The following is a 22,643-nucleotide window of genomic DNA, read 5'->3' as shown; positions in this document are numbered from 1 at the left end:
TGTGAAACACAACTGTGCATTTGTCGGCTGCATCATTTACAGTAGACAGTACTGCACATCCACCCCCTATTTTTTTAGACAGTATGTTGACACCGAGGACAACTAACAAAGAAACAATGAAGCAGGTGAACTGCTACACGTGGTGCCCCAGATGAGGAATATTTTACATAGCCACAATAAACTAGAACTCGCAAACTTTGAACAGTGAACTCGATAGTGGTTTACAGTGCTGTGGGGCTACAGCCAATCAGCGCATGAGTTTCATGGCCACAGTATAACAGCAACCAATCAGTGAATGGGTTCTATGGAAGCAGCCACTGAGTACAGAGCAGTCAGTCAGCACGCAGGTGGAGACAGCTGACCGGAGATAAACAAGATGCCTCGCTGAGAGACTTACAACTTGCTGCAGCCATACAGGTGATGATTCAGATGATAACCACAGCAGCAGAATAAGAGTAAATGAGAATAAGATAATCTCATAGCAAAATCTGTTTTGTATTAAGTGATACATAATGGGTATCCGTAACTAACAAGACAGTGTGAATGAGGACAAAGCTGTAGAGGTTAAGGTGTTAAATGAACAGAAAGACCTAAGTGGGACTGGTTATGTACACAATAGTAGTTATAAATCAGACATGAATGTAACTTCGAATGATGGGAATGAAAGTCCTGTTGTAGATGGAATTATAAAAGCATCATATACATTGTGTGGTGATGTGAGCGAAGGGAACAAAAACAGTACTGAAGTGTGTGAGATCATTAAGGTTAAGGAGGAGGAATCTAGCAGCGAAAATCAGCAGGGCAAAAGTTTATGGCAAACAGAAAAGTGGAAGCAATGTTAAGGCAAATTATGAGTAGTCTGAGTAATGTGAGTACAAAAGAAGACATTAGTATGATGGAAAATAACATCAGTAGTATGAAAGTAGATATTAGTAGTATAAAAACTGACATTGATAGCCTGAAAAGATAAAGAAAGTAGAGCAGAACACTAATATAGTAGGAGGGTGGTGGCTCCTGAAAAACAGTGTAAAGATGAAGTCAAAGCTTCCAGGAAATTTTGTGCTGAAAACAAAGCTAAACTTGAGAACCAAGTTGATCACATTAAAAATGATTCAGAAACTGAGATAAAAACCAAGTGTGCAGTAGTGGTAGAGGAAAAACTGGAAAAAGTAATTGAAAATGTAGATTCAAAATTGTCTGAAATGGAGAAAAAGGTGGAAGAGGTACAAAATCTAAAGCACAGAGAAAGTGAAAGTGGATCTGATTCTGACTGTGGGTGTAATGATGATAGCAATGACGAATCCAGTAGTGATGAGAATGGTGTATTTGAATTTCTTATTGATAATGATGGCAATGTGGTTAATGAAAATGAAGTGTGGCACCCTGTAATAACTGAAAGTGTACAAGGTATGCATGTTAAGTATTTACTGAACTGTGGTAGTGATTTGAATGGCATGTCACAGGCATCTTTTGAATCTATTAAGAACATTATAGTAGTGATGCATGTTTCTGGAATAAAAATTATTGGTGCTACTGGTAACCTATCAAAGAGTGTGAAACAAGAGGTACTATTAACTGTGGAATTGGCAGGACAGCTGTTGGAGTACAATTTGTTGGTGATTCAAAACCTCAGCAATGATGTAATATTTGGGACTAATTTCATGTGCAAATAGCAAGTAGAGGGTTCAACATTCTGTGTTGGACTCATTATGTGGCGATAATGCTTACCCCAGCTGTCTGTCTCATTTTTCATCTTTCCTGAGGCAGCCAAACTCTTCTCCTATCCAATGTGTAGTTCATAAGTAAATCAGAACCTATTGTGGCAGTATGTGGATGTTCACCTGCTAACTATTAATGAGGCTTATGGGAAGTTAGAACAATAGTGCACTGGTCATATGTAACTGTATAGTGTTAGGGGGTTGTGAAAAGTGAAAGTAAAAGACTGTGAAACACAACAGTGCACCTGTCGGCTACATCATTTACAGCAGACAGTACTGCACGTCCACTCCCTATTCTTTTAGCCAGTACATCGACACCGAGGACAACAAACAAAGAAGTAGGCAAACTGCTACAAACTGACTCATCATTGATGTCATCATGGGTCGTGTGCCTATCTGATAGCCCCACAGTAAGCCATTAAATTCTGATAATAAAGTAACTGAAAATAAACATAACACCAAAGGAACATTAAATGGCTGCACTCATTGTGTGAACAGATCAGCATCGACATGGGAAGTGTTGAGTTGGGGCACCTTCCTGTGGCCTGCTTTATGGAAACCCCATGTGCTGTGGCAAAGAGGCACATTCCAGAGAATACTCCTATCCTGAGATGTATACAGTTTATGACCAGATTCTGTTGCTGGGCAATGAATTGTCTGCTATAGCGCAAGATTGTCTGCTAGACCATATGGGTGGAGGGCACAAATGTGCAGTACTGCATTACCACACAGTCACCCAGTTAACCCCCCCCACACCACTGCGAGACAGAAAGGGCAGCAGACTGCCACAGGCAGTGCCATGGTGTCGGCGATCCCAGGTCAACTGACAACAGTGGAGATGGGATAATGTGCTGACCTCTGGCTGTCATGTTGTGAGCCAGGCATGGAGGTAACACTGTGTCACACCACTTCCCCGCGGGGAGGGGGGGGGGGGGGGGGCGATGCACCATTGGTGGCAGGCATACTCAGACATGGTGCAGTGGAGGGGCCTGGTGGAGAGTATTGTGAATTTCTGTTGCTCAGACAGATGAAGCACAGAGGGCACTGCACAGTGCACCCCACGCATGCTGTCTTCTGCCAGTGCCATAGGTACCAACTGCTGCAGCCTCCTGCTGGTAGACTGAGTCCCACACTGTGACGGAGGCATTTGCTGATATCATAGGTGTGGCAACAGGTGCCTTGGTGTAGAACACGTGGTGTGGGCATCTCACGACAATGTAACAAAAAGAAGTCTGAATACAAAGCAGTTTGTTTACTGGAATGTTAACAGGCACGATTAATTGCAGAATACATTTTCAAGGTAAGTGTGCCACAAAAAAGTCTACACACAAAAACTCTCAATTGAGTCAGTCCAGTAACTTCCATTACTCATGAAGGCATTACAAATACACATACTGGGTGCCCACTCTCCTTGTATGGTGTAATCAGTTTACAAGCTATTTAAAACAAAAGGAGAAACATCATTAATGTTCAGTGGTGGAGGCGTGGTGGCAGGTTTCATGGGTGGCCGGAGCAGGCACTCATGTAAATGGCAGGGCACCCTATCATCTTGGGCCCCAAGTGGCTCCCACCAAGTCAGTGATGTCGGCCAGGGTAACCTTTTTTGTCACTTGGTGCCACCTCGATTGCTATTATTGTTGGTGTGCAAGGGCTGGAGCATTTGAGCATTTACTCCAGCTTCAGTCACTCGATGTATGCTGTGGCAGCAGCACTGCAGAGATAAACAAGAAAGGTCTTCTTCCCATGCCTAAGCATGAGGTGTGGCCTTAGTACTGTGGGTAGAGAAAAGATTGACTGGTATCCACCCAGAGCTAGCCATGCATACACATGTGGAGCTCTCAGTGCATGAAGTACTTGTATTCACCATGGCATTATGGGGCCCTGGGGGCAGGCATGCCATACAGTCATGCAGATGGCTTGGATGCAGGTGGCAGGCTGCAGGGGTTGTGGCTCAATGAAGTCACCTGGAACAGTGAGTGGCTGCCCACACACAAGTTTGGTGGCAGATGCACCCAAATGAGTTTTGTGGACCGTCCACAAGCCTAGGAGAACTAGTGGCTAGGCAGCAGACCAAGCTACAGATGGACGTGTAATGGCAGCTTTTAGGTTCCTGTGGAATCTCTCCAGCATTCTGTTAGTGTCAGGGCAGTAATTATTCAGGAAATGGACAGGTGTACTGCAAGCTTCAGTGAATGCTTTAAACAGGCAAGATATGCTCCGGCGTAATGACAACCACCAGCATGATGATCAAGAACAGAAGAGCAGAGAGGGCTGTGAGATGACATCAACCATTAGTATGCTCTCTAGGATGATGCCAAGACAGGAGCGTCCTCTATGCAAAGAGAATAGAAGCACCGCGCCACCTATCCGCAGGCAGATTGGAAGACCAGCCATCATACAAACGCTACAGCAGTGACTTATGAACTGTACTGTTTTGCTTGCAGTGAAATTGTACATACCAAAGGACATTGATCATTTGCATGTTGTCAGTTGCTAGTGACACATGTTTGTGAATACATAAAGTTAAGTATCATCAATATAATTTACTGTAATAAACTCCATTAATACAATTTGTTTGAATTGTTGTCTAGTGATCCAAGAAGACAGCTTCCTAAGCACCCTATATTAGATGAGTCGGCAGGATACAAAAAAAGATATGTCTTGTTGTCCACAGTCCATTGTCAAATGACAGGGTTCTCAAAATGCAAATGAGGCCCAGGTTTCATTGAAAGTCTTGGTCACTCTATGTCTGCCAGCAGCACAGCTTCTCAACCCTGTCAGTGATGGTGAGGATGTACTGGTGGCCATTTGATAATGGAAAGGAACCTCCAGTGTCAGTACAGATATGGGATAAATGATGATCCACTGGGAGGGGGGGGGGGGGGGGAAGTTGTAGGGGCATCCCCATGACAGACTACCTTGGAGCGTTGGCACAGGGGGCAGGTGTGCACCTAGTTGGTGCACTCCTGCTGGATTTTGGGCCAGACAAAATGCTCCTGCATGAGGGCTACAGATGCGTGGCCACCAATGTGGGACAGGCCCTGAAGGTTTCTGAATGCTGCCTTGTGGAAATCAGAGGGAAAAGTAGCAGTAGATGTGCTCCAGTGAGTCACCCGATTGGATGGAACCCACATAAAAGTCACACCAGATGGCTAAGTCCGTACCAGGAGCGATTTGCAATTTGAGGTTGAGGCCAGTGTTTGAATCATTGCATAGTCTTAGCAGCTTGGGAGTGGCTGCATGGGCAGTGGCCAGGACAGTGAAGTCTAGGAGGACAATGAGGGTACAGGAACCACTGAGGTAGTTGGTGGTGATATTCCCAATGCCAGCCATTTGCATTATGTCAGTTGTGAAATGTGCTACATGTATCTATTCCTGCTGACAGAACTGCTTAGGGGAAATCTGTGTGTCTTCCTTTCGACAAAACCCTGTTATATGGAGGTAGCAGTTGGTGAAGTCCATGAAGGGGCCATCGATTCCCCGAGGGGTGGAAGTACTTCACCATCTTGTATAAAGCAAGCAGATCATGGTCATACACAGCTCAACTCTGCTACAGGACAGAGAGCTTCGTGGAAAAATTAGCCAGTGGCTCCAAAGAACCTTCAACATGTTGTTGAAGGATGAGACCTGGGACAAACTAGCTGGCATCGGTAATGATCGTGAGTGGGGAAGTCAAATGTGGGGTGGGTCAGGAGGGCTGCATGCGAGATGTCACATTTCATTTGTTACAAACTCACCTCATTTTTGTCATTCAGGTAAAGGGCTGCTACCTTTAGTGCAATTGCCCTGGTGTGTAGCAGACAGTGGTGCTTGCACGCTTACAGCACTCTTCAGGTAATGCATGATAAAATTTCCATCCTGAGGAAGAGAGTTCTTTAAAAGTTGTGGGGTATGGGAATTTGACAATGGTCAGGACCTTCTCATGCAGTGGAGGGGAATCCATCTATGATATTCTCTGTCCAATGAAGTTGAACTCTGGAACACCCAAGACATACTTCTCCAGCTTGATCATAACTCTTGCATTTTGGAGGCAGAAAACTACCTCCTGGAGGCACAGGCAGTGAGATCACATAAGTAAATGAGGGTACTATCCAGGTAGGCAAAATAACCCAAAGTGCCATCTGCAACATTGATGAGAAAGTGCTGCCATGTCTGGGTGGTGTTGCAGAACCCAAATGGCACAAATACAATCCCAAAAAGACCAAATGCTGAAGATAGTTGCACAAGAGGGGCACTGGACAGTGGTCAGGGAGCGCCCTGGCATTGAGCACTGGGGCAGCAAGTGCTAGCTTTTCTTGGGACAAGGTGTAGGACAGAGGCTCATGAGCTCTTTGATGGGCAGAGCACAGCAGCAGTGATCGTTGCCTTGATTTTGGTCTGCATGCCTTGTTTTTTAACCAGAGGAGGTGATAGATAACTGGTGTTCCTGGTGTCATTATGGTCATTATTGGTTGTACCTCCGAGGGTGTGGTGGAAGGGTGGATGAGCAGAAGAAATTCATCGAGGAGGTAGCAGCGGCTTGATGGCAATATGAGTAGCAGTGCAGGACCTACAAGAAATCGAATGGTGGGACTCACCATTGACATTAAAACAATTTGCCAAGTCAAAGAGGAGGCCATAGTGCCCAATGAAGTCAGAGCCAAGGACGAGATCCATAACGCCAGCCATGGTAAAGGTCCATGCAAAATCTTTCTGAAGGCAAAGACAGATGATCTGGGTTTGAAAGCAGTAGGTAGTGTTGAGGAGGAGGAGGAGGAGGGAGGAGGGGTGAATGGGCCCAGAGGAGGGTAAAATTTTGAGGAATAAATGAACAGATCATAGCTGGTGCCAAGCAGGTGGGCTGTTGGGAAGGAGGGATTCTGAAGACTGTGCATGAACAGGCACTGAGAAATGGCACAATGCCTGTGTGTGTCTACTTCCCATTTTCACTGGTGTTCGGGAACCATGCACACAGGGCCTGATAGTTTGTCTGTCACTGCCAAAAAGCTCATGATACCAGCAAAGGTCACCTGTACACTGAACGTCCTGGTTGCTGCCACCAGTAGCTGCTGGTCAGGGGGGTATGCACCTGCTCAGGAGTATGCACCAGTTGTTATAGGCATCAAAAGGTAGGGATGGTTATGGCAAAGGGACAGGGGTTGCACATGCTCCATGGTCAGGATGAGCTAGTTCATATAACCAATCATTTGGATTATGAGTTGCGCTATGTCTGTGGAGGGTTCTTGGGATGTGTCGGACATGGGTGCTAATGGGGGCTATTTGTGTGGGAGGCTGTGAAGGGACATCATGGTGCTACGTGACGGCAGTGATGATGTGGAGGTCTATGTGCTTGAATACACTATCCACAATAATGATTGCCTCATCAGTGTCCCTATAGTCATACTTGGCTAATTCCATACGAACTACAGCCAGCAGATGTGTGAGCCAATTTGTATCAGCATTTTGGAAATGATCATAGGCTGAGCATATGCATGGAAATGCAGGAGTAGTGAGGGCCACATTTCAGTGCAATCCTCTGATGAAAATAGTGCTAACATCTACATCTATATCTACATAAATACTTCGCAAGCCACTGTAATTTGTGTGGAGGAGTGTATCCTGTACCACTACTACTCATTTATTCATTTGTTCCACTTGCAAAAAGTGTGAGAGACAAATGACTGTCTACATATATCTGTAAGAGCCATTATTTGTTGTATTGTATCTACATGATCCTTATGCAAAACATATGTTGGCAGCAGTAGAACTGTTCTGCAACAGCCTCAAATATCGGTTCTCTAAATTTTCTTAATAGTGTTCCTTGAGAAGAATGCTGCCTTCCTTCCAGGGATTCCCATTCCAGTTTATAGAATTGTTCTACAGTCAGCTTCAAATGGCACTTCTCTAAATTTTCTTAATAGTGTTCCTTGAAAAGAAGGTTGCCTTCCTACCAGGGGTTCCCATTTGAGTTCACGAAGCATCCCATAACACTTACGTTTTATTTGCACCTACTGCTAACAAATCTAGCCACTTGCATTTGAATTTCTTCAATATCTTCCTTTAATCCAACTTGGTACAGATACCAAACCCTCAATCAGTACTAATGTATGGGTCACACTATTGTCCTATATGTACAGATAAACCACACTTTCCCAAAATTCTCCCAATAGATTGAAGTCGTCCATTTGCCTTCCATACAACACTCCTCAAAAGCCCATTCCATTTCATATCACTTTTCAGTGTTACACCCAGATATTTAAATGATGTAATTGTGTCAAGCAGGACACTCCTAATGCTGTATATTAACATTACAGGCTTGTTTTTCCTGCTCTTCTGTGTTAACTTACATTTTTTTATCTTTTGAGCTAGCTACTGCTCACAAATCAATTAGATATTTTGTCTGTCATCTTGTATCCTTATACAGTTACTCAACTTTGATACCTTCCCATACACCACAGTATTGTCAGCAAACAACCACAGATTGCTGCCCACCCTGTCTACCAGATCATTTATGTATACAGAAAATAAAAGCAGTTCTGTCAAATGTCTGTGGGTTGCTCCAGACAATACTCTTGTCTCTGACGAACACTCACTGTCAAGGACAATATTTTGCATTCTATTGCTAATAAGTCTTACGTGACTCGTATTCTATATGCTCATACTTTCATTAACAGTCTGCAAGGGAGCATTATGTCAAAAGCTTTCCAGAAATCTAGAAATGTGGAATCTGCCTGTTATCCTTCATCCATGGTTTGCAGTATATTATGTGAGAAAATGGTGAGCTGAGTTTTGCCTGAGTGATGCTTTTTAAACCACACTGATTTGTAGGCATAAGCTTCTCAACATCAAGAAAATTTATTAAATTCGAACTGACAATATGTTTAAGGATTGTCTTGCAAACTGATATTAGGGGTATTGGTCTGTAATGTTGCATCTCCACTCTTTTACCTTCTTATATACAGGAGTCTCCTGAGCTTTTTCCAGTCATTTGGGGCTTCACGTTTGAAGAGAGATTCATGATAAATGCAAGCTAAGTAAGTGACAAATGCCATAGAATACTCTATGTAAAACTGAATTGAGTTTCCATCCAGATCTGGTGACTTATTTGTTTTCAACTCTTTCAGTTGTTTCTCTACACCAGGGATGCTTATTACTATGTCATCCATAAGGGTGTCTGTTCAATGGCCAAATGACAGTATGTTTGTATGAGTCTCCTACATGATCAATTTCTTCAACTCTGAATTTAAAACTTCTGTGTTCGTTTTGCTATCTTCAGCTGCCACACCAGACTGGTCAATGATGGACTAGATGGAAGCTTTAGACCCACTTAGAAGGTTTACTAAGGGCCAGAATTTACTTGGGTTATTGAACAGATCTTTTGATAAGGTATGGAAATGGTAGTACACACTTGTTGTGCATTTCTGAGCTGGCCAGTCATGCTATCAACCCACCTTTTTGGGCACCAAACCTGCCAGACTGTGGTGGGCTTGTTATAATGTAACGCATCTCAGTGGCAGTGAAAGGCTTGAGTTGTGCAATTGTTGGTGCAAATTTCATGTAGTGACTGGTGATTGAGCAACCAGTGAATATTGCTTCTGCATAAGGAAAAACCACAACCAAGAGTAGCAGTTGTGAAAAGGTGGCATGTGGATGGCAGCATGGGCTGGCTGGGGGTTGGGAGGAGCAGGGTGTTCCAGGATGGTGTGAGGTGCGCACAGTGTCTGAGGAAGGCATGAAACCTGACCATATGCACTTGTTAATTGTGTGTGTGAGGAGTGTTTGGTACTAGCATGGGCCAAACCCAAAGGTAGTGGTAAGTTAGGACCAGGCTCATCCTGTGACATGACACTTTGCTCACTGCATTAGCACTGGAACAGTGGAGTAGTGTGCTGCACTACGCACATGGCCCTGTGTGGTGAGCGATAGTGAGATTGTGGGGTACATGATGTCAACAGTCACTCGGTGTGGCTGGTCACTAGTCATGGTATAGAGCTTGATCTACGGAGGAAGGGGCAGGGGGGGGGGGGAGGGGAGGGAGTTGTTTTGATTAGGATCACCAATGTGGAATCGCATTTCTCATTAAGCATGAGAGGCGGATACCGTGGATTTGCCAGGCATGGAGGGTAAATGGATGTGTAAAGCATGGGAACAATGCAGTAAGAAGACATCTGAATACAAAGCAGTTCCTTTATTCAAACGTTAACAGACACAATTAATTGTGAAACCCATTTACAATGTAAGTTGCCACAAAAATGTCTATGAAAGAAATTCTCAATTCATTCAGTCCAGTAATCCCCACAACTCACGGAGGCATTACACATTCACACTAGGGATGTCCATTGTCTGTGTTTGGAGGAATCAGTTAACACAGTTATTTAAGACAGCATGAGAAATATTGCTAACGTTCTTAAAGCATTGTAAATAGAGCTAATCTAACACAGTGATCAAGGAAATACGCAGATACAAATAAATGAACTTGGAGATATTGTGAGCATATCTAATCTAATACAGTTATCAAAGCAAAATAGAAAATACAAAAAGGAATTTGGGGTACTGTGGGTGGAATTAATCTAACACAGTGATAAAATCACAAAATACAATACAAAAATAAATGAACTTGAATACCATAGCTGAAGCTAAGCTAACACAGTGGGATTTTAGTCCCTAACAGCCAAAGTGCTGGTGCTGCAGTGATTTGTGCATAGTTTACAAAAGGATGTCTGATCATGCTGCACTCATTGTACTTAAATAGGCTCCATGAAGCGGATACTCCATGTTCAGGACATGAGACAACTAGGTGGATGTTGAATAATGCTACTGTGAAATATGGTATCAGTCTCACCTACTAGTCCTCCATAGGAGCCTTTATTGCTGTTCACTTTATAGATACATGAAACTGACTCACCATTAATGTCTTCACGGGTTATGCACCTCTCTGGAAGCACTATGGAAAGCCATTAAGTTCTGATAATGAAATAACTTGAACATAAACTTAACACCAAAGGAATGTTAAATCGTTGCACATATCATGTGGACAGCTCAGTGTTTGTGCAGTAAGTGCCAGGAGTTGGGAATGCTTCCTGTAGCATGCTTTAGGGAAACTGCACATGTTGCAGCAAAAAGGCACGTAGCAGATAAATCTCTTATCCTTGGAAGGACACAATTCTTGCCGGGTGACACGTCACAGCAAGAGATTGTGTGCTAGATCGGGTGTGTAGTTGGCACAAATGCATAGTAATGCATCACCACAAGAACATAAATCTGAATGTCAATCATAAATTTTCAAATAATTACTTAATCTTATTTAGATCTACAATGCCCATTTTTAGTACTGCCACAGGCATCTCAAGGTATGAATTGTTCCTACATGGTGCTGATTTTTTTTTAAAATTGTTTCATTTTGTTTATTAACATTAGCAATAAAAGCTTCATAACTTTATATTCACTTTTTAATTCACAAAAAAGGCACATTTAACAATGCAGCACATTCAGTACAAAAAAGAAGTGGCATCTGTCTTTTACACCTCATCAGCAACAACTGCTACTTTCCAAACTTCCAAAAAGTTAGAATAAAAGTGACCAGTGACACTCAACTTGCCATACAAAGCTATTTATGCATTGACCTTTACATTCAAAGGTGAACGTTATAAGTTATTAATATTTTATAAAATTTACATTGCACTTGATTTTCAAATTATAATTCAAAAATTACATAAATAATAGTAACAATAATAATAATAATAGTAATTTTGGTAACTTGAAAGGTTTTCCATGAAATTAAAGCACAATAAATTCAATACAACTTTTAGTGGTTTGAGTCTCATGTGCCCTATGAACAGTATAATAATAAGTATTTACTAAATTTAAATTTGTGGCATAGGACATGAGTAATTTTGTAACTAAGCAGCACTTGTATCATCTAAACATGCTTGATTTATGAGTCATTATTTCTATGTACTGTGTCAAAAAATCCCTGTTTACTGGGGGTGGGGCAGAGAGGAGGGGAAGAGGAAAGGAGTTTCTCTCTGAATTTTTATGTTCAAAACTATATGACGTAGTTAGCATTTTTCTCATGGTATTAAATCCATAGTAAATCTATTATGAACTTTCAGCATATTTCCTAATAGAAGCACATAGTTTTGACTTACACAGTTCGGAATAAAGTTCCCTAACAGTGACCATTTTCACCTTCTACACCATTGTCAACTGAGTCAACATCAAAAACACCATCATTGTTATCTTGTACAAGGTACCATCTTTAATGATATTACCCTTGATATCAGCACTAGCCATAAATCTCACAAAGACCCTGTAAATATGTAGCACACTTCAACACATAGTTCTCGACTTGTCGTATTAATATTGAGAAGTACTCTGAACACCCAAACTTTGATGTATCCAGTGCATGTTCACAGTTTCTCAAAATTTCTCTTACAGTCCATGTGATCCAAATCAACATGCTCCTTCAAACAATGGCAATTCCAGGTTGGACTATAAACAGTATCATGAAAAAGATAGATTGCTACATACCTTAAAGATGCCACATTTAGATGCAGACAGGCACAACAAGAAGACAATTATGCATCGGACTTTCAGCCAACACCTTCTTCGGAGAGGGAACACACACACATTCACACAAGCAAACATACCTCAATCACACATGACTGCTATCTCTAGCTGTTCCAGCTGCCTTGAACAAAAGCAACAGTCTGCATAGGGGCAGGAAAGGGGGAGGGATAGAAGGTGAGGAGAGAAGTGGAAAAGTGGGGGGAGCAGATAAGGGGAAAGGACTGGTGAATGTGTTGGCAACAATTGGTGCACAATGAGAGCAAGGGGATATGAACTGGGAGTAGGTGATAGGACATAGGGGGTGAAAATTGATGTGTGGAGGTTGTGAGGACAGTAGTTTACTGTAGGTTGAGGTTAGGATGATTTCTGGAACAGAGAACGTGTTGTAAGGATAACTCCTCTCTGTGTAGTTCAGGAAAGCTGGTGGTGGAGGTGAGGATCCAGATGGCCCAGATTGTGAAGCAACCATTGAAATCACACTTGTAATGTTCAGTTCAGAGTTGTGCCGCAGGGTGGCCCACTTTGCTCTTGGCCACAGTTTGGTGGTGGGCATTTATCCTGGTGGACAGCTGGTTGGTCATCACCAATATAAAAGCTGTGCAGTGATTGCAGCAGAGCTGATATGACATGGCTGCTTCCACAGGGTGGCCTGGCCTCTGATGGGGTGGGATAAGCCTATGGAAGGACTGGAATAGGAAGTACTTGGTGGGCAGATTGGGCAGGTCTTGCACCTGGGGTTGGTCCCTGTTGTGGAGGTTGGGTGAGTGGCAGAACCTTACACTGTGTCTGGCAGCCTTCTCTTGTCTATGTCTAGGCCCTGCATCCTCTGTCAGTCAGCGCTCACTTCTGTCCTCCCACTTGTGCCCTGCTATTCCTTCCCATTCTGGATTGCTGCTTCTGTTTCATCCAGTATCATTTAGGCTGGAGTGGTTGGAGATAGTGGTCATGGGAGTGTGAGGTGTGCTTGCTTGCTTTGAATGTGTGTGTTTCCTTTCTAAAGAGGGGTCTGGTTAAAAGCTCAATGCGTTACAGTCTTTTTACCGTACCTGTCTGCAACTCAATATGTCATCTTTATGGTGCATAGCAAACTATCCTTTTCATAATATTGTTCATACACTATGCTACTGCCTCAGACAACAACTTTTTCAAGAAAAATGTTATTGGAATAATATACAAAAAAATTGTTGGCACACATGCAATTCTTGTGTTATGTTCCCAGTTCAAGTTTTTATCATTGTTCAAACTTACTCATAATAGCTCATATATTGACTAAATCTCCAATGTGATTTTAATATTCAACCAGGCTGATCTATTGTTCAATAAATATTTCCAAACAGATTCAAAATTTTCACAAATTTAGTACAACAGTTCTGCAGCTGTGTCCAAAATCACGTAGAAACCAAAAATATGTTAAGTGACTTATCTTCTTGTCAGAAACGGTAACATTCAAAACACATTTTAAAACATTAGAATGTTTCTCAGATATATCCAAGGTTTATCAGAACAGCACAATACTAACCCAAGAAACACTAAAATACAAATATATGAGCTCTCAGGTTTTCTTGGCATGTTTGATGAAGATTAATAGTATGCTTTCTAGTTTTCTGCTGAGTTATTGCTTTTTATGCACAATATTTTGGTAACTGACCCAGCCATCTCCTTTCTGGTGCTGTGAGTTTTGCAGAAGATGGCTGGGTCAAAATATTGTACACGAAGGAAAACAACAACTTGGCTGAACATCTGTTAACTGACTGTTAATAAAAGATATGTTCCTCTTTCAAAGCAAGAAAATTTCTCATCACTCAACCATGGACATAAATAAGTTTTTCTATTACAGAAGCATAAACCACTTGAAATGTTACGTGTTGTCAAACTTTTGTCAAGGAGACCAAATTAGATACAATTTTCAGTTCACCATTTCAGTGACAAAGAGAAGTACAATCCTACCCCTAAATTTTCCATATTCAGGCATAATGTTGGTTTTACACCCTACATTCATTTTTTCTTTTAAGCTTACTGGAAAATTTGTATACTTCTTGAGCAAGGACAAACATAACTTTACTTTCAGATCTTGTAGTTATTCTTTCCTTCAGCATAACTGGCAAATTATACAAACACTCCACAATGAGTCAACATCATTAGCTATAATAACACAGTGTTCTTGCAAATTGTTTTTGAACTACAGTAGAACCTCAATTATCCGACCTTCGATTAATCAACTCTTTGGACTATCTGACCCATGCTGAAAATCATGTCAGCATTATCAATCAGTTTTTCTCCTGTCACAACAGGTCTGATGCTCTGAGTCACACTCCTTCAAAAACGTAAACATGCCAGCACTTCCTGTTTATTACGTAATTCAAATAAGCCCTTGGATGGATGGTAATTTGTTTAAAGCCTGGCTTTTTGGCGCATTTTTTCCTACTGGTAAAAAGAATTTAGGATCAAAAAAATCTATCACTCCATGCAGTTGTATTGAATATAATAGAGGGAAACATTCCACACAGTAAAAATACTTCCAAAAACAAAGATGATGTGATCCACCACACGAAAGCGCTGGCAGGTCGATAGACACACAAACAAACACAATCTTACACACAAAATTCCAGCCCTCACAACCAACGGCCACCCCACTAGGAAAGAGGGAAGGAGAGGGAAAGATGAAAGGATGCGGGCCCCAAGGGAGAGGGCAAGGAGTCACTCCAATCCCGGGAGCGGAAAGACTGACCCTAGGGGGAAAAAAGGACAGGCACACACTTGCACACACACACACACACACACACACATCCAACCGCACATACACAGACACAAGCAGACATATTGTGTCTGTGTATGTGCGGATGGATGTGTGTGTGTGTGCACGAGTGTGTGCCTGTCCTTTCTTCCCCCTAGGGTGAGTCTTTCCGCTCCCGGGATTGGAGTGACTCCTTGCCCTCTCCCTTGGGGCCCGCATCCTTTCGTCTTTCCCTCTCCTTCCCTCTTTCCTGGTGGGGCAGCCATTGGTTGCGAGGGCTGGAATTTTGTGTGTATGATTGTGTTTGTTCATGCAGTTGTATTGTTAGACAACACCCCAAGCAACTCCTCTGAGTCTGAACTTCAACAAGATGACATGAAAACTATGTTGTAGCCCTTCCCCAGCCCCCCCCCCCCCCCCCCCCCCACATGACTTAATAATCCAACCAGTGAACCAGTGTGTTATTGACTGGTTAAAATGACATTACAGAAGGAAATATGTCAGTGCTTTGTTAGAGAAAACAGAAGAGTCTTGTGATCCTTTTTTTAAGCAATGAAAAGTCACAAAATAAAAGATGCAATTTGCACAGGTGGTCAATCTTGGGAAGAACTTAAGGAAACTATTCTACAAAAATCATGGGAAAAGATTTGTCCTAGCCTAAACCAAGAGCATGAACTTCCAGAAACTAATAAGTCAGACACTGCAGATTTAGTGGCTGATTTGCAAACACTTGAGAATGATATCCAACCTGCTGGTGTAGAGGAATAGCTAGGAGAAGGTTGTCATTAATGAAGAATTTCAAGATGATCAGACCATCAATCTGGCTTTGCAATATTATAGTGTAACTAAGAGGAGCCAGATGATGAATAAAAGGAAGAAGATGAAAAGATTGAGCCACTCTGCAGCAAAGGATGGGTTCAAGACTGCTCTCAAATATTTGAAATAACAGTCAACAGCTACATCTCTGAACATATTCTTGGGAAAGAAGTGGAATGATGCAGCCACTAGGTCAAATTTAAAGATATACCTAGAAATCCCTTTTAAACTTTTTAAAATAGATTTTCAGTGTCTAAAATTATCTGTTTTCCTTTTTCTTTATTAGAAGTATACATATTTTCTTAATTTTGATGTGTTACATAATTTTGAACTCTGTAAATGACTTTGTTCATTCTCCTGTGATTATCTGACCTTCTTAGTATTCTGACCACTCCCCGTCCCCAAAACTGACTGTTAATTGAGGTTCTGCTGTATTCACAAAAAAATTTCTGCTACTTTTCCCACCATTCAGTTGGCATTTGATTACAAATTAGTTCCTACACATAATCATTTTCTCAAAATTTAGATGTTAAACAATTTTCTGTACATGATGTTGAATAATCATTTGTTACTGAAGACTCAGATACCTCCTTTGCTCTTTATTCAGCTAAAAAATTGTCTTGAAAAACAAGAAAACGGTCAACCTTTCCATTAGTTTTGACACCTCACTCAAAACATAACATCTTTCACTTAATTAAATGAATTAATTACAAATTCCTGTCTACTAGTTGCATCAGATACAAGAAAGTATTCAAAATTAATTACAGGGTTAGTTTCAACGACTAAAACAGATTCTAGTTCAATCACATTTTTACTTTCAGGATGCTCTCTCAGTCATTATTCCTGCCTGCTGTTAATTTTTCTATTAATCATTTAATTTCACTGCCACATTAGATTCCACATTCCTCACAGTTGTTTTTAGAGATAGTGTTCTAGTCTGAATACCTTCTGTCTTCTCCCCAAGATTACAAATGCCACTCAGCAGCATTTCCATATACTGATGAAATCTTCTTGAGCTTTCATCCAGGTGGCTGCATCAAAATTCCACAACACTTTGATGAGTGTCATTTTCATCATATTCTGACTTCACCAGAAGTTATGAGCTTGAAAGTCATCTGAAATGTCACCAAATTTTGGTACAGCCACCCAGATAGCATTCATGTATTTCCATAGACTGTTCAAGACTTGATACTTTCTTGTCCATAGACTGTTCAAGATTTGTAACTAGCTGATTAAATAATAATTGATTGTTCCATGCCTTTTACACGCTCTTTACTGTCTAATATTAACCATTCAATGGCTTTCAATCTTTCCTGATTTTCAATTTGATTCTATTTTATAAACTGAACTATTCCTACAAAAATAAATAAAAAACCCACATCATCATTCCTCTATTCTATGGGTCCAATAATTTTTTTTCTTCTTTAATGGTTTTGTCCAATTCTCCCTTGTCTGCTAAATATTCACCCCCATTGGAATGCAACATGCCTACCATTGTTCAGGTGTCATATAGAGTTGGAGTACGTAGAATACAAGTTTTTGTGGTTGTCATTACTTATTAACTGTTTGGCTGGACTGTGTTACTCTGTCTTGAGATGGCAGACTCTGTTCTCAAAGATGCCAAGTCCATACCAGCTGGAAATCTTGGCCACCAGTCACTACAAAATCAGTTCACATGCTGCTCCTTTATCATGCATGTATTTCATCTCCATTATTATATCCCATGTTAGATTTTTCTATAGCAAAACTTCAAAAAAGCTCACAATACACATAAGCCTTTGTTATTTAGTTCTGTCTTCTATGAGTCCCCACTGACAAGTCTTTCTATGACCATTCTCTTGCATGGCAAGATTTCATAGTCCATAGCAAATCTCCAAGGTGCGACAGTGTTTTTATGGAAACACTTTCATGATAAGCAAGTACCTCCTTGTGCAGGAATCCAGGTTCTTATCACCCCTGCCTTGCAGATATACTGCATCCATGTTCACTCTCATGATATTTACAAAAGAAACAAAATTTTCCACACCGTATGGGATCCAAAACAAACACTTACTTATTAAAATAACAAGAATGCTTGCTCAAGCATCCATACAATATGTATTGTGTACGGATGGATAAATAAATAAAAACAAAAATAAAAATTGGTTAGAGGTGCAGAGGGAATAACACAGCATTTCCCCAAAATGATACATCACCCCCGTCTATCTAGTACTGTTTCTATTTTGTGCTCAGTTATTGTCAAGTTTCCTGAACTTTTACTTTCACATGTGACAATAAAATGCAATAGAGCACTGCATAACATAAAATTTGTACTTAACTTCACATATCCATATCCTGCCATCATCAGTGCCACCAAAATGATACATGTCCTTCTTTTATATACTCTTACCTCTTTCAGTTCCAACAATATTTATATTTTTGCTCTTGCAACATTTTATCACAGTAATACATGAAGTATTAACATCCTGGCCGGTCCCCACACAATGTAATCCCTGTTCACTTTCCATGACATCATAAAATTACAATGTTTGTTGAAAACCTCAATTCAACAGTGAATTGGTTATCTGGCAGGATACATGTCCTTTGTTCATATACTCATACATCTTTCAATTCCAATAACATTATATTTTTGCTCTTGTAACATTTTATTGTATTAATACACATAGTATTAACATCCTGACTGATGCCTACATATTTTAATCACTATTCACCTTTCAGGACAGCCTAAAATCACAGTCTTTTAGTGTCTGAAAACTCACTTCACCTGTGAATTGGGTTGGCTCACTGTCCTTCAACTGCTTAAAGAGCTGAAGATGAAAGGTGATGGATTAGAATGTAAATCTGAATGTCAATCAGAAAGTTGTAAATAATTATTTAAACTTATCTCGATTTACAGTGGCTGCTGTACTTTCTTATTATTATTATTGGCACTGTCATCTTGAGGTATGAACTTTCACTAGATGGTGCAGAAGGTTCTTTGTATTCATTTCATGTTGTGTATTAACATTACTAATAAAAAGTGGAAAAGTTTGTGTTCACTTTTTAATTCATGCAAGCAGACAAGGCACATTTAACAACACTATTTATGCAGTAAAAAAAAGAATGAGTATCCATTTTCACGCTTCATCAGTGACAACTACCACCTCCTGAACCACGAACAGATAGACTATAAGTGACCAGCATTTTTCAGCTTGCAACACAATAATATTTAAATTTATGTATCGATCTGTATATTCAAAGGTAAAAGTTATATGTTGTTAATATTTTATAAAAATTACATTGCAGATGCTTTTCAAATTAAAATAAAAAATTATGTAAATAATAATAATAATAATAATAATAATAATAATAATAATAATAATAATAATGGTAATTTTTATAACTTAAGAAGTCATCCTCAAAATTAGAAGAGAACATATTCAACACAGCATTTTGAATTTTGATTCTTATTTTGAAATAATTTACATATTTTTATATTTGTATATAAGTAAAACAATACTCTACAACTCATTTAATCATAAATAAAAAGTGAACATTTTTATTATCTCTGAAGGAAGTCCATGTATTGAGTAGTATATTTTATTTGAGTGTATTGAGAAGGACAATATTAAGGGAAAATGAGCCTTTGATCAGTTCCATTACAAGCATAATGCTGTCAGTGAAGAATTGTGTTCTACTACCACTACAGATAATGCAGAGGAGGAAGCTACTATTGTCAGAAGGACCTGACCTACGCGAGGAAAAATGTCATTTACTGTTAACCTTTCTGTGCCAATATTTGGATACTTATAAATCCAGAGTGAGGAAAAGACAGACCTAGAGTCCCATGGTAAACATGATATAACACTGTGGATCATCCACCAGTTGGCCAGCACTCCTGTAGGGTTTTGCCTGCTGAAAAATGGCTACTCCAAGAAGAAGCAGAGAAGATGCTGCAAGATGACATCATTGAGCTCCAGAGAGACCTTGTTCTTCTCCTGTGTCCTTATGAAGTGTTTCTGTGTTGCCTACCAACACCTGAACAAAATCACCAAAAAATTGCCATACACTGATGATACCCTAGACTGCCTGAAAGGAGAAAAGTATCTCTCAACTATGGATATGTAGATGGGCTTCTGGAAAATAGAGGATGACAGGGCTTATAGGAAAAAGATTGCCTTTATAACACCTGATTGCCGACGTGAGTTAAAAGTTATTTTGTTTGCAGCACGTAACGCCCCAGCCACCTTTTAAAGTATGGTGGAACACCTGCTTTGACACCTGAAATAAATGATGTGATTTGCTATCTGGATGGCATTGTCACTTTTTCTAAGGGCTTTGATGAAAATCTAAACTTGGTTCAAAATAGTGATGAAGCACTTTTAGACAGCAGGCCTCTGCCTGAATTTGAAAAAGAGCCTCTTTACTGCTAAAGGGAAAAAATTAATGGGCAACTAATGAATGGCAATGTAGTCTGTTCTGATCTCAAGAAAATAATAGCACTCACAGATTTTTTGACATCTTGACACACTCATGATGTGAGAAGATTTCTTGGAAAGTGCTCTCACTACCAGAAATTCATAACAGATTTTTGTAGTATGGAATGCTCCTTACAACAACTACTGCAAGGAGATCCCAAATATTCCAGGAATGAGGTGCAAGAAAAATCTTTCCCAGTCCCTAAGGAGGCAATAACATTTTCTCCAATTATGGCACTGCATGAAAAAGTGCCAAGATAGCATTTCATATTGATACTAGCAATTAATGGGCATAGTTGTAGTACAAATTCAGGAAGTTGCTGAAAAGGTGATGACATATGCTTCCACAGTGCTGTCCAAGTCCGTGATGTACTACTCTACAATAGAGAATGAGTGCTTTGCAGTTATTTGGCCTATCAAAAATTCTAACCAAATTTATTTGACAAATCATTCACTGTTGTGACAGACCACATTTGTCTGTGCTGGCCAACTAGCCTGAAGGACCCATTGGGATTACTGGCAAAATGGCTACTGTGGCTTCAAGAGTACACTGTCAAAGTTGTATACAAAATTGAATGCAAAAGCAAGGATCTTTCAAGAAGTAGTTTGGTGGACCACAGCAGTGTGGATGAGATCTGTCACTGATGCACTAAATGACTTTGCTGCTGAACAGAGGGACATCCAGCACTGTGCCTTGAAAAACTGACCAAACTGGAATTGTATATGAGGAACTACCATCCAATTGGATAGAAATGTTTACTTGCAATCCCAGCTTATTTAGTGCCAGTTATTCTGGATTATTTCACAATGCCCCTACATCTAGCCACCTGAGATTCATGAAGAGTCCAGGTAGAAACAACCATGTATCAGTGGCTAGGTCTCCACCAATCTGTTAGGCACTGTGAGCCACAGTAAGGAATGCCAGTGATGGAAGAACATGATGCATTTGCCCTTGGGGCATTTCATACCAAATCTGCATGCAGAAGTGCCATTCCACCAAATTGGAATCAACCTCTTGGGGAGGATTGCAAAGCTGACAAATGAAAATTGAGATGATAGTTCTCACTGACAACCTGTCCCACTACACTATCACCAAAGCTGTGATGACTGCTGAATCTCAGGAAAAAGGAAAGTTCATAGTAGAAGACATCATTTTAAGGAATGAAGCACCCTGTGTGATAATCTCTGATCATGGAAAGATTGTCCAGTCAAGCCTAGTATCAGATGTAATTTCATGCTATAACATCACCCACAAAAAGACAGTTGCCTTCCATCCACAGTCCATCTTTGTTTTTTAAATGATAAATCAGAATTTCAAATATTTAAATACTGTAATAGATAAGTATAATTAAATTCTGAGTGGAAAAAGAATGATATAAGTAAAAAATGAGAACAAATGAAGAAGTTCATATGATAATTAAAATGATATTACAAAGGAATAGACATAAAAAATTATATTTGAATCTTTAAACTGAATAAAAGTAATGATCATAGTCATTTTGATACAGAAGTTTAGACCTCAGGACACCATGTATAATTCCATTTATTTATTTGTATTTATTTTATTTTATTTATTTATTTTGGTCAATTACACACAAATGAGGGTCCTCCAGGGTGAATGGCTGCAGGGAGCAATATTTGGGATCTTGACCTACATAACTGAATAAAAGGTTTTGAATAGTTGACTCATCCATTAAGGACCTCATTTGTCAGAATTGCTTTTCAGCTTACAAGAAGTGATTCCAACAATGGCTGAGAAACTGTAGAGAAGAAACATAAAGTTGTAGCACTAATAGTATTGATTATTAATAAACTCAATTTTCCAGTAGATTTAAGTTATATTTTGTAAGAAATTGTGCTTTGTGTCCTGACTCCTACTTCTTTCGCAGCATTCATGACTTGATTCCCCCTCCTCCTTACCGCCCATATGAGAATTCCTGGGTGCGACAATGGGTAGATATATGGTGATTTCAACTCTTCTCCTGCCAAATATAACTTCAATGTCTTATGTACCACACTACATTTCTTGGCTTATAATGTTTACTTTGTATTGTTTAGTGATAAAAGATAAATCTTATCTGAAGTTCTTTTCAAAATTGTGATGATTTAAACAGAGTGATATCAGAAATGTATGAGAAACCATCCTTTTTAGGTGGTGACATTATTCTACTGTCTCTGCGAACAACTATACCTCGCCCTGTTGTGTTCAAAGCTGATCATCCATTCCTGTTTCTGCTCATAAGTATTGTTAACAAAGCTATCCTTTTTATTGGAAGAGTTCAGGATGTAGAATCAAGGTAAGGCATTTTCTGCTGTTTCCTTTGCTTTAACATAATATTCACATTTATATTTTCTTGCTCGCATTAAAAT

The 22,643-nt window shown here is 40.1% G+C and overlaps 1 protein-coding gene across 1 annotated transcript in view; it reads left to right on the top strand.

Moving 5' to 3' along the window:
* The window catches only part of LOC126162880 (serpin B6-like), a 282,449-nt gene that overhangs the window by 236,916 nt on the left and 22,890 nt on the right, over positions 1–22,643 (top strand). The window contains exon 8 of the mRNA XM_049919674.1: positions 22,426–22,570. Coding sequence (XP_049775631.1) covers positions 22,426–22,570 — 145 coding nt within the window. The remainder of the gene's footprint in view (positions 1–22,425; positions 22,571–22,643) is intronic.

Source organism: Schistocerca cancellata, chromosome 2 (assembly GCF_023864275.1).
Source record: "Schistocerca cancellata isolate TAMUIC-IGC-003103 chromosome 2, iqSchCanc2.1, whole genome shotgun sequence".
Lineage (NCBI taxonomy): Eukaryota > Metazoa > Arthropoda > Insecta > Orthoptera > Acrididae > Schistocerca > Schistocerca cancellata.
This window is presented reverse-complemented; position numbering and strand designations above follow the sequence as displayed.